General features: G+C 40.1%; 3 protein-coding genes across 3 annotated transcripts; all 3 read right to left on the bottom strand.

Moving 5' to 3' along the window:
• Positions 215 to 3284, bottom strand: LOC109711083 (N-(5'-phosphoribosyl)anthranilate isomerase 1, chloroplastic-like). Its single transcript, XM_020233982.1, has 5 exons — positions 3126 to 3284; positions 2877 to 2938; positions 1726 to 2084; positions 1142 to 1302; positions 215 to 746 (listed from the first exon to the last, which is right to left on the bottom strand). Exons 2-5 carry the CDS (start codon positions 2932 to 2934, stop codon positions 521 to 523), a joined length of 804 nt encoding a protein of 267 aa, XP_020089571.1. The 5' UTR covers positions 2935 to 2938; positions 3126 to 3284; the 3' UTR covers positions 215 to 520.
• On the bottom strand, positions 3886 to 6361 carry LOC109711084 (reticulon-like protein B1). The gene is made up of 5 exons (XM_020233983.1): positions 6028 to 6361; positions 4793 to 4973; positions 4569 to 4710; positions 4412 to 4481; positions 3886 to 4310 (listed from the first exon to the last, which is right to left on the bottom strand). Exons 1-5 carry the CDS (start codon positions 6251 to 6253, stop codon positions 4141 to 4143), a joined length of 789 nt encoding a protein of 262 aa, XP_020089572.1. The 5' UTR covers positions 6254 to 6361; the 3' UTR covers positions 3886 to 4140.
• On the bottom strand, positions 7709 to 11245 carry LOC109711081. Its single transcript, XM_020233980.1, has one exon. It carries the CDS (start codon positions 9590 to 9592, stop codon positions 8138 to 8140), a length of 1455 nt encoding a protein of 484 aa, XP_020089569.1. The 5' UTR covers positions 9593 to 11245; the 3' UTR covers positions 7709 to 8137.

The following is a 12145-nucleotide window of genomic DNA, read 5'->3' as shown; positions in this document are numbered from 1 at the left end:
ATCCAATTATTTTTCAAACAACTCTGCTTAAATGACACTTTTGAAGATCTTCGTATAGACCAAATAGCCTTCAAGTAGCCTTTTGTTTCACTCACAGAGAACAAGAACACAAGCTATAATAATAAAAAAATATGTAGACCAAGAATAAGCTGATAATAATCCAGTTGATGATAGTTCTCATTTAAATATGCATTCTGTGTTGAACAACATCATCTTCACATGATCCTCAGTCTATTATTCTCAAAAGCAAATTTCAAAGAGGCTTATACAGGATTACAACATTTGTATTGCTCGTATTTCATTCAACCATCAGTTTGCTTTAGCTGACAATTACGCACATTTCCAAACAAGCACATCATCAATAAGTTGGCCTTTTCGACATCATCTTATGTCCAAGAATGTAAAGAGCCAATAGAGTTAATAATATCATCTTCAGTAGACATAGGAACCTCAGCTTTTCTTAAATAGAAAAGAGGCTTTACTTTTAAATACAGAATAAGCCAGAATCTAATTGGTGCAGTTAGAAACTTAATGAGTTCACTTTGCTCATGAAAGAAGAGATTCTCTGAGGATCCTTTTGAATCCCGTCAGGCCCGCAGATGCCGCTGCTAACATCGACGCCATCCGGTTTAAGAGTCGCGACAGCTTCGCATACATTGTCAGCATGAAGACCTCCAGCCAAAAGCCATCCATACTTGCTGCTCATTGGTGGCAGTCGGAATTTCTGCCAGTTGAATCCTTTGCCACTGCAAATATGGATGAAAAAACAATGAAAAAAAAGAAAGGAAGAAAAAAATTTCCTCAGAAGAGAGACTAAATCTGTACAGCACAAGTAATAGAACTAGAAAGAAGATTTTATAGATTTTTGTCATATGGACGGTTCATAAAGTATGCTTTCGCTATGTGGGCAGTTTTAAAAGGTAGACAACTTTAAAAAAGGTTGTTGCTAAAATCTCTGTTCTCTGTTTCACTTTCACTCGCGGACAACTATTTTTTTTCAAAATATTCTAACTTTATCATGTTGTTTCTTACTGTTGATGTTTTCTATTTCTTCATATTGTGCATCCCTCTGGATTAAAGTTTGTACTAAGATATATTGAAAGCTCACTCTTGGTACGAAAAATTAATAGATAGTTCTGACCTGCCACCCTTTGCACTATCCACTAGGAACCAGTCTACAAGACAATTTTCATCTGGAGCATCATTGAGTAGGTTTCCACCATCGTCAGCATGTAGGACATATATTATCCGACTTTGCTGCAGAAGAATCGGAAGAGAGTCCCGCGAACCATCTCCATGAAGCTGCAAATTGCGAAGCGATGTACATGAAATCAAGGGGGATTATGAGTGAAAAGTAGATTAAAGAATAAATTGCATGAGGGTAACAAACAATTTTTTAGCAAAAGTTTCATTTTGGTCCCCACCCTTTCAACTATCGCAATTGGGTCCTTATTGCAATCTTATTTCTTGGTTTACATTTATCCATCAAATTGTACAGCAATAACCTTACATCAAGTCATAGGCATATCCATCCAAATTAACCAGCAAATATAAGAAAAGCAACAAAATTACAATAGTGTACAAAGTTTAGGGACCCAATCATGACAATTGAAAGATTGGGGACCAAAAAATGAAACCTCCTATAAACAAATAAATAAATGAATAATAATAAAAAAATTGTAATGACACCAAAGGAGACCTAATAGAAAAGATCAATAATGATACCTGTATGAATTCAATGTTGGAAGCATCAGAAGCTCGTAATATTGTGTCTATGTCGTCATCGACAAACACACCGACTGGCTCTGATCCAAAATCTCGTGCAACTTTTGAGATTTCCTTTGCTACTGAAAGCGAGACAGATCGCTTAGATTTGGGCCAGAGAATCATGCCAATCAGGTTGGCCCCCGCCTCTGCGGCTATTTCTGCATCCCTAGCTGATGTAATCCCGCACATTTTAACTATTGGATGAATCATTTTGAGACCATCATTAGCTGATGATGAGAATTCAGTAGCATCAGACACCGAACTAGTTTTATCGATCTTAAGGCATGATCTACTGAATGATGCCAACTTCAATCGTCCTGGGCAAGAAGACGAGGCAAAACATGGTGATAGTGGAGGATAAACTTAGTTTCATTAGGACATTATACTCAGTGACATACTTAATGAAAGCACAAAATAACTAAGATTTTTTTATGGACAAAATCCACTTGAAACCATTTACTGCTCATTGGTCCAACATGACCTTCTGTAGAAGTGTTATTTGAGTAGAGTTATTCAAAGTAACACCAGCAACTTCTTCATTAGAATTATGTTAACAACTTTTGATCGAAAGAAACTTTCAAATTAGAAGTTCTCCATTTTTATTCAGAAAATAATATCATCTCCCGCATCAATAAATAGAGCAGTTCATTTGTGAAATGCTTGTCCGCCGCTTCTCAGAGTTGTCTTAGAAGCTACGACCAAAAGGAACTACGACAAATTCATTTCTTGCAGTACACTTTGCGACTTTGATTGTACAGTGTTGAACAGAGAACCGTATAGCCAAACTAATTAAAGTGTGATTAGTAACAAACGATTAACAGTTATTTTGATTGACACTGCTTCAGCTGTTATTTAATATATTTCAATTGAGTAATAGGGGGATTAATATGCTTTTTCAGCAAATGGAACTGTGGCTTTTATTACTCGCTAATGGTTTATAGCTAATGGAGTCATTAATTTCATGAATTCTCAAATCAAATTAGAAAAAATAATTTAAATAAAGAAAGCCAAAAGCTGAGGAGTGTGTCAATAAAAACATAAACAAACAAATAATGTTCAAAGTTGGAGTTGAGTATAATTGAAATTTTCGAGGACAAGTGAAAGCTTACCATCATTGCGCGATAGAGGGGCTCGCGAATGGCAGTTTCTCAAGCAAGCTGCCGCCATTTCCCTGCGACAGGAAGGAAAAAAAGAAAGGAAAAGGAGAACAGAGCATTATAACCGCATATGGTTTCGGTTTGGCATTTCAACAAACAAGTGATGTGCGCTAGAATTTATAGTTGAAAAAGGCATGGATATTGTAAAGAAAATTTATAACATATAAGAGAAAGCATTGGACGGTGAGAACGGTTTCTTACTCTGGAATTATACGGTGGATCTCATTCTCGAAACGAGAACACAACCGCGGCCGCAAAATGGAGAGAGAGAGAGAGAGAGAGAGAGAGAGGTGGAGGAAGGGCCTAAATAAAATGGTTACTTTATCTGTAGGTAAATCTTATATTTTATCTTAAAGTTTCAAAATTTTCTAAATTTGTTGTGTTAAAAGATTTAATAAAATAAGGATCTAATACGGACCATTGGATATGGAGTATAAAATAATTTTATTAGCTATTAACCATTTTATTTAGTCAAAATAAAAAATTATTAAATATAAAATAATATATATACCTATTAACAAATCTGATATTTTTTTTATTTATTTGAAAAAAACTAATTAATTTCAAAAACTATTTAAAGTTAAAATTATTTTAAAAACTTTATAGAGAGGGATATTACAAAATAGCCCATATAGAAATGCAAAGATCAGAGGGCAAGAGATCTGTTCCGCCTCACCGGGCTGGTTTCATGACGACGAGATGAAATGAAAGTCCCAAAACCTACCCCGCTTAAGAATTTACTTTCCACATCCGTCCCATCAATCAAAATTTTTTTTATTTATTATTTAAATTATTTAATTTTAATTAAAATAATTTTTTTAAAAGATAAAAGTTTTATAAAAGTACCTACCTTTCGCATCACATTTATTTTTTTAAAAAATCAAACACTTCAAACTTTAAAACCACCTCTTTTACTGCCCTAAATTTTGGTACTTCCAATTTACCGCCTCACTTGTTCCAATTTACTGCCCTAAATTTTGGTACTTCCAATCACATAAAATACAAAATACAACAAAACTATGTCCAAAAATTGTTCACAACAAAACTAAAGTTCAAACTGAAAGAAAACAAAACAATGCAGCACACAAGGATAACAAAGCGCACCCAGCCACCAAAGTAGTAAAACGACTCGCCAAAATGAGCCCCACAACAAGCAAACCAACAATTTCTCCTTCAAGACCTACTACAACAGCTGCAGAAGCGCTTCTGTTTTTGTTTACAAGTGCTTCTTATTCTTCGCTGGGGCACGAGGGATCATACTTAGAACCTTGGCGTCGAAAACCGCATACTGCTGCTTGATCTCTGCAATTGCCTTTTCTGCAAAGGAATCCACCTTGTCTTCATACTTCTCGTACAAAACCGGCACCGTGTGAAGCATCACAAACACTACTTGGCATCCGCAGAGAAAAGAAAAATGCCCAATCTTAGGTCTAAATACGAAAGATTAGAGAAACTTAGTAAAACCTTTGAATTCAAAGATCCATTACCGATGTAGAATAAGGTCAAGAAATCGCAGCAGCTCCCAAGCACCGAAAGAAACCAAAGCCCAGCAACCACCTTCAAGCGAAAAGATATCAATCAGTCCACCCAAATTAACAAGATACGAGGATTGGAAAGAAACTTCATGGAACCAAGCCAGCTTACAGCAAGAAACTTCTTTAAGTCCCGTCCTAATGCGATTTCCCGAAGCACGGTAAACCCCCGATTCATCTCGTAGCAGAGAGCGCGTGCAGTATTGACAACCGCATCTTCAGGAATTCTCACCGTAGGGATCCGAGGTGGCGTCCTGAAACCAGAAAATGCCAATAACATAAGAACTACCGGTCATCAAATGGAGCTTTAAATGGCAAACGAGAGGATCGCCTCACTTGTTGATGAAGGTGGAGGCATTGGACCAAAGGAACAAGATGACCAACGAGAGAATGAGGCAGCGGCAGACCAGCAGCAGGAGATGGTAGTCGAGCAATTCAAACAAAACCCAGATGGCAGTTGCGCCGCCGAGCACTCCACCGGAGATTTTCTTGTCCCTCCAAAGAAACACATCAGCCGCTACAAAGTAAAGAGTAAAGAAATGATTAGCTTTTTGGTGGTCCGTGTAAAATCTCCGAATGTGGATCACACAAAAAAAAAACTTTTATAAGCCAAAGCAAACCAAACGGAGATAATATAAACATTCTTTTAGTTTAGGTGTCTACAATTGATTCCAAAATAGGAACTAATTTTTGTGATAAAAATGGCGAAATTGTTTTTTTTTTTTTAATCCTTGCAGTCCGAGTTTGCAACAAATCTATAGTTTGATAACTATACCAAATAGCAATAAGTGGCCATTTAGGAATCTATAGCTCAGCATAACTTAAAGTTATATCAATGTTGCAGTGACAAGGTACAGAATCCCAACTACATTTTTGGTACAAGGTTTTTGAATTAAATCACGTTGTCCTGCTACTCAATAACAATAACTAAATCATTTTATTGCTGCAGAATGATTTTAAGTACATATTTGGGTCAAGTTGTCAACGACAAACTCATCCTTTGCAATTAACTTTGAAGTTAAACGTTTCCGAGGTCTCACAGAATCTTTCAGTAGGCCGCATCTAAAGGCATTGCATATGGTGTGAGCTTTAAGTACTAAAAATGCAATTCAGATTTTCAAATTCTAAATTTTCAAATTTTAAAGTTGGATTGTAAATTGAAATATCATCTCTAGTTTGGGGTTTTTTTGACGAAATAGCGAGAGATGAATTGATCTGTACACAAACTGAAAGCCATAATACCAAAATACTAAAGTGAGGCACGAAATGGCACACAAAAAACACACTTCAAACACTATTTAATAATTTACCCAAACCTTTGCAAATTAATGTTACTATTATAGAGAGCAACGAGTGGAACAAATAAGATCCAGCTAGGGTTTGCCGGATCCAACTTAATCGCATAAAGATTTATTGGGAGGAGCAACCCATTCCTAAAACTACTCTTAGTCACTCAACATAAAATATTAATAAACCAATAAAAAAATTAAAAAAACAAATCTATATCCGGGAAATGAGGAAAATACGAGGAGAAATGGAAAAGAAAGGAGGGTGATTGATTATTCGCGTACGTTTACCGCCGCCGAGGACTTTGTGGACGGGTTTCTCCCTTCCGAAGAGACGGAAGATCTTCGGCTTGGCGGGGGCAGTGGACGGCTTGGATTTCTTATCGTCGTCGTCGTCGTCGTCGGGGTCCGAAAATGACGCGGACGAATCCTGGTCGTGGAACTCCTCCACGATCTTCTCCGAGGGCGTCTCCGGCGCTACCGGGGTCGGCTCCTCCGCGTGCTCCGCCATTAACGCCGCTCACGAAGCTCCAAAAACCCTTAAACCCCTCCGCAGGAACACCACTCTCGACTCTTCTTTTCTCCACCGTAAGGAGATTCCCTCCTCGATTGGGATCGGAGGTTAAATCACTGGTTTTTTAAAAAGGACCGGAGGCTAAATCCTAGCCGTTGAATTTGGACCCGCACCGTACGCTGCGCAGCGAGAGTTTATCGATGCACCTGATCTAGCCGTACACCTCATGTACGGCGCATTTCATATTTGCTGATTAATGTATGTACAAAATTAAAATTTTCCATAATCATATGAATCAGTAGGGTACTGAAATGCAAAATTTTGCGTAAATATATATTATATTCAATTAATACGGTGTAGATCATAAGATTGTGGTGCGTGGTGCACCGGGTGCAGCCAAAATTTCTGACAAAAAGGAGAATGACGGATCCGTTAGATGCAGGGTACGGAGAGGTCGGGACAAAGGGGGATCGCCGTCATCGTACGGCGTCCGTTAAAAGCTAGTCGTGGACAGCATCACCGTCCAGCTTTTGGGCAGGCCTTTTGCGATTACTTTACCATTATTATTATTACGATTACAGGATTTAGCTCGGTGCGCCGGAGCACTGTAAACAACATGTGGCTCGCAAATGTACACGTGGCAGTGGAGAAGCCCCAAAATAGCGCAAGTTGTGACACGTGTCAAATGATTATTAAAAATTTATTTCAGAAAAAAAAAAAATCTCTAACCGTTGTGTTTCAAAATTTTAAAAATGGCTCCCTACTAACTATCTGAGAATTTATACATACATCTAACTCAGTGAATGCATCAGCCCAGCAATTTTATTTTAAAAGTTTCAATTCAAGTAGTGTTGGTAGAAGAAGCGCTAGCTTTTTGAAAGACATGCTTTGCAAAAAATTCGCCCCGCTGTTAATTTTATTGTTCACTGTCAAGTGCCGTCCGCTATATTTCACCGTCGCTGTAAAGATAATTACAGGAAAAATGGTCAAAACCTGGAAAAAGTTCATGTGCTGCAGCCCAAGAGACTTTGTTGCCTGGAGCTGCTGCCGAAGAATCTGCAGAAACTCATTTGCCAAGTTTTCTTAACGCCTTCTCGCTTATACTAGACAGGAGTTCTAACATTAAAGCTTAAGCTCTTGGAGTCCAAATTAATTAAATTACCTGATGCAACAAATTTTATACTACTATGTCGCATGTGAAATGCTTTATTTTTACTTCTCAAATAAAGAGACTGTTTGAAAAGCCATACTTCTCACCGGTAATAATTAAAGAATAATCAAGCAAATTGAAATGGCAACTTGTACATAGTAACTTTCATTTAATGGTCTTAGTGAAATGATCCTTTGACTGAACTTTGTACTGATTTTTACCCAACAACGAAAATGGAAAAAAAAAAAAAGGAAGAAGATGACAAGTAGGCAAGCATGTTTTGCAAACAACGTTCAATAAACATTAGCATCCAAACCTAGGTCTTAATATTATTAGCTGTTGGCAATGAGAGAGATTCTGTCCAGTGGAAAGCCGGAAACAGAAAAAGAAGAAGAGGAAAAAAAGGAAGCAACAATTTGATCAAAACTGTTGTCCTTTCATACCTTAGGCACCACTTCACAATCAGAAGAAGAAGAAGAAGCAAGTAATGTTTGGTACACTTAATCAGCGAAACCTTTTCAGTACAGAGCACAGCAAGTTTAGCTGGGTTTGAAACTGCTGATACAATTTGAAGTTCATCTCTTGATAACTTCCACAACTGATTTTTGCACACATGCTCTAGAATAAGCCATTAGCACCCTCTTCACTTAAAAGTTCGTCTAAAGCGTGAAACAAGATACTACAGAATGTGGAAACATCAACAAGAATGAAACAGTAACTCATGTATCACCTCAGAAAGGCCGAGGTGGCTTCTCCAGAACTGCTGAGAAGAACACTTCCTCACCATCTTTATCCATCTTTGGTACAATAACCCACTTGTGCTTCTTGTACCGCAGAATCTTAAACGCCTCCAAATAATCGTCCAAATCCTCCTTCGCGCAAAAGAAACTGTCGATCCATAATAAGCCACCGGGTCTAAGAACCCTATCCCAATCATACAAAACAAAGTCCAAGAGTATGAGATCGATCCAACCATCGAGAAACCTCGTCGTGTGGATGATATCGAGCGTGTTGTCGAAGAAGGGAAGCCTCTGATTAATAGTCAAGTAGATAGGAACGAGCCCTCGTAAAGCAATCATCTCGTTAAAGGGAGCTCCAAGGTTTATAGTAGCTGACACGATAGTCACATTGAACTCCCTCATCCTCGCGGCAAATGTTCCGGTCCCTACACTGAAATCCAGCCCTATCCTTATCTCCCCAGGTTTAAGTTGAAGAACTTCTTTGATGAGGAAATCAGCTGTTAAGTTCGAAGCAGGATCAGGATAGACCAACTCCATCCATCTGGGCATTTCATGGTGCGTGAGATTAAAGCAATCAGAACACTTGAAAAAACCTTTCTTCGTGGCGTTCTTCGCGAGGCAATCAAAGTTCTTGCATCTGTATTGGCTCCACCGCACGTTCCGATTGTCAGGGAGCTTCCACATGGATTCATTTATAGGAAAAGGCTTAGCATATAGCTTTGGAGCTCTAGAAAAGCATCTCCTTCTAGGTAAGGGGTCGCAGCCGTGGACCATTAGTCTCTGGGCCTGTCTCCAATCATCTTTGCAGAAGTCGCCCACATCGTAGTCCATGTACTCCTCGAGCTCTTCTTTCATCGCAAAACACGCATGGCCGATGCTCGTGAACGTCCCGTTGGCGCCCATGAAATTCTGCTTCCCCAGCCTGCTCGGCTTAATCCTCGCATACTTCCTTATCTCCTCCACGAGAAAGTACTCGATCATTTCATCGTACGGTTGACCACTCTTCGACAATGGATGAGCATTACGGCCGAGGCTTTCTCCGTGAGGAGCATGTCGCCGCTCACTAGGCAGCACGGACTTAGCAGAGCCCACTAGGCCTAACATTTCAATGAGAAAAGAAGTGTGTTTCAATCTCTCATGCTTCAACTCAGATTGGTCTGCTCCAGAATCTCTTGTTAGCTCCTTTAGATGCTCTATCTCTTCAACAAGCTTGTTCATAACTGTATCCATGATCTCATCAACTCTATCTTCCATTCTCTTATTGTGCACATCACCATATATGCCAAATTTGTAGGTGCTCAAAATGGAGCTTTGGGAATAAAATTTTGAGAGTGAGGCCACACTGAGGAGAATTATCAACATGGCTAGAAGAAAGGTGAATGCATATAGCCCCTTCTTTAGTCCAAACTTCAAAAACTGATTTGAGAATCTCATTTCCACCTTCATCAGATTCGACCCCTCCCCAAAAAAAAAAAATTCTACATGCTAAAAGCTAAAAACCTTGGAGAAAAATCAACACAATACAAGTTGCTTGCTCATGAAACAAGGAATATATATAGAGCTACCCATAAGAATCAAACTTTCAACCATAATAGCAGTAAATTTAGAGTGCTAAAAAGAATAAAAGATAGAAAGAGAAGGAAAAAGAGAGCACCTGTAATTTAAGGGGAAAATGCTATAAGGAATTGGAAGGATTTGTGGTCTTGTAAGTTACTGGAGGCTAAAGAAAATAAGTAGAGATGAGCTTGAAATAAATACTTGGAGATTGGAGTCAGTCAACTAATATGCTTTTCCCAATGTTTTCTTTATTAGTTTCGACTTATTGGATTGAGTAATTTAGTTGGAGGTGTTAAGTAATATTTTATCACTAATAGAAGTTGTTTGGCTCACCGACCGTACGTGACGCAAATGGCAAAAGGTTTGGTGGTTGGTATCAAGTTCGAATTCTAGTTGATTCATATTTCCAATTAATTTTATTTCTAAGAAAAATAAACGAAGCAGGTAGCATGCTGCCTATCTTTAAAAAAAAAAAAAAAACTGTTTGGCCCGTTTAGTAAGCCCTTGAAAGGAACCTTAGATTCTCAAAAGTTAGAACACCTCAAAACGGTCCGTTTCAAATCTGATTCATTAACTATATTTTGTTCATTATTCTCTCCCTTTCACGTAATTAATGTTGGCTCCTTCACATAAAAGCCCGAGTTCTATTGAGCTATCCATTCATAGTTTAAAGCACAAATAAATCTCTGGCCGGGCTAAATGGATGAACCAATTAATCCGACCCGTGACAAATATCTTTCGGCTCGCTTGATGGGCTGATTGGCCCATTTCCATCCCAACGAAGACATGGAGAACGAAAGAATATCAGATACTAATAGAAAACTAGAACAAAAATCGTACTTAGTTAAACCATACTCCTTAAACTCCAGTAAAGTGTATTTAGAAGATTACTAGCATGTGGTTCAAAGTTATATTTTGTGTTTAACCCATTCCAACCTTGGAATATAAGAGCTTAAAAAGTTACATTTTGATGGCAAAAAATTTGTTGATTGATACCCGAGTCTCAAATTCGAATCCTAATTAATTTACATTTTCATCTAAATTTATTTTTTTAAAAATAAATGAAACAGATAATATGCTACCTTTCTCTCTAAAAAAAAAAAAGTTACATTTTGTGTCTTTAATAGTCTCAAAATGGTGGGCTTCGAATGGGACCTACCGACGGAGGAGGAAGCGACTTAGGATAATTATACTATTTTAGTCTCTAAAGTTTCTAGCCAAGCTTCGTTTTATAGATAAAATAAAAATATATAGGGATATATTTCTGCGATCTCTGATAGAATCGTAGAAAATATATCGTAACTGACTCAAAATGATATACGAAATGCAATATTATTTACGAAAATAAACAAAGTATTTTTTTAATTTATTTTTTTACCGCACTGTAACGCAATTTTTTGTACCCCAACGAAGCCTAAATCAAAATTTGAGGACTAGGGTGAGACATAATAGAAGTTGGTGTATTATCCTACTTACAAGTCTCTTCTTAGGTTGCGTTTCTCCTTATCCCTAAAAAACTTATAGTAAAGAGAGAGTGTGAAAAAGAGAGAGAAAGAGAGACTTATTAAAGAAGCCGAAGTCCCAAGTGTCCTACTTTACCTCTCTTTGGTGGCTCTCCCAACCATGGAAACCCTCAGCCTCCTCAAGTATTGGCACGGCGCCGCCGCCGCCGCCTCCGCTCCCATTGTCACCGCCACCGCCACCGCCGCCGCCATTTCCGCCGCCGCCGTGGAGACCGACGAAAACCATAACGACGACGAGGAGGACGACGAGGGCTCCTTCTTCGACCTCGAGTTTGCCGTCCCTGCCGACGAGGACGCCGTCGACAGGGAGAGCTCCGCCGCGGAGTCGGACGACGAGGCGGAGGGGGAGTTCAACTTCGACGTCTCCGGCGAGGGGCCCCGCTCCGGAGCGCTCTCGCCCTCCGACGACATCTTCTTCAAGGGGGGGAAGCTCGTCCAACTGGAGCCCTCCTCCGTCGTGATCGCGCCATCGGAGTCCGATCCGAAGCCCCAGCTCCCCATCTCCCTCCTCAAATCCGCCACCAAGCTCCGCGTCTTCATGCTGGGGCTCCGCAAGTCGAGATCCGCCGCCGCGGAGGAGACGAGGTTCGCCAAGGAGGCGGTTAAGAGGTACCTCAGCAAGATCAAGCCGCTCTACGTTAGGGTTTCTAAGAGGTACACCGAGAAGCTTCGGTTCGCAACGCACCCGCGCTCCGGGGGATCGGCGGCGGCGGCGGCGGCGGCGAGGATCGTCGCCGGAGGCGAAGGGGACGAGACGGACGGGGAGGCGGAGGGTGCGGGGCCGGCGCCGCCGCCTCACACGGCGCTGGTGGCGTGCGGCGTGAAGGGGCCGAGGGCGAGCGTCCCCGCGGGGCTGAGGGTGGTGTGCAAGCGCCTCGGGAAGAGCCGATCAGCGTCGGCAGCCGCCGAGGCCGCGCCG

Source organism: Ananas comosus, linkage group 5 (assembly GCF_001540865.1).
Source record: "Ananas comosus cultivar F153 linkage group 5, ASM154086v1, whole genome shotgun sequence".
NCBI classification, from domain to species: Eukaryota; Viridiplantae; Streptophyta; class Magnoliopsida; order Poales; family Bromeliaceae; genus Ananas; species Ananas comosus.
The sequence above is the reverse complement of the archived record's forward strand: the minus strand, read 5'-3'. Positions and strand labels throughout refer to the sequence as shown.

What these genes read in the sequence shown, in the direction of transcription:
- LOC109711083 (XM_020233982.1), bottom strand. Translation starts at nt 2,934, where the DNA reads ATGGCGGCAGCTTGCTTGAGAAACTGCCATTCGCGAGCCCCTCTATCG. An exon ending in CCAACATTGAATTCATACAG is followed by an intron (nt 1,303 to 1,725) that starts GTATCATTATTG and finishes CGCAATTTGCAG; the next exon opens with CTTCATGGAGATGGTTCGCG. An exon ending in GATAGTGCAAAGGGTGGCAG is followed by an intron (nt 747 to 1,141) that starts GTCAGAACTATC and finishes CCATATTTGCAG; the next exon opens with TGGCAAAGGATTCAACTGGC.
- LOC109711084 (XM_020233983.1), bottom strand. Translation starts at nt 6,253, where the DNA reads ATGGCGGAGCACGCGGAGGAGCCGACCCCGGTAGCGCCGGAGACGCCC. An exon ending in ACTTAAAGAAGTTTCTTGCT is followed by an intron (nt 4,482 to 4,568) that starts GTAAGCTGGCTT and finishes TTTCGCTTGAAG; the next exon opens with GTGGTTGCTGGGCTTTGGTT. An exon ending in CTTGACCTTATTCTACATCG is followed by an intron (nt 4,311 to 4,411) that starts GTAATGGATCTT and finishes GATGCCAAGTAG; the next exon opens with TGTTTGTGATGCTTCACACG.
- LOC109711081 (XM_020233980.1), bottom strand. Translation starts at nt 9,592, where the DNA reads ATGAAGGTGGAAATGAGATTCTCAAATCAGTTTTTGAAGTTTGGACTA.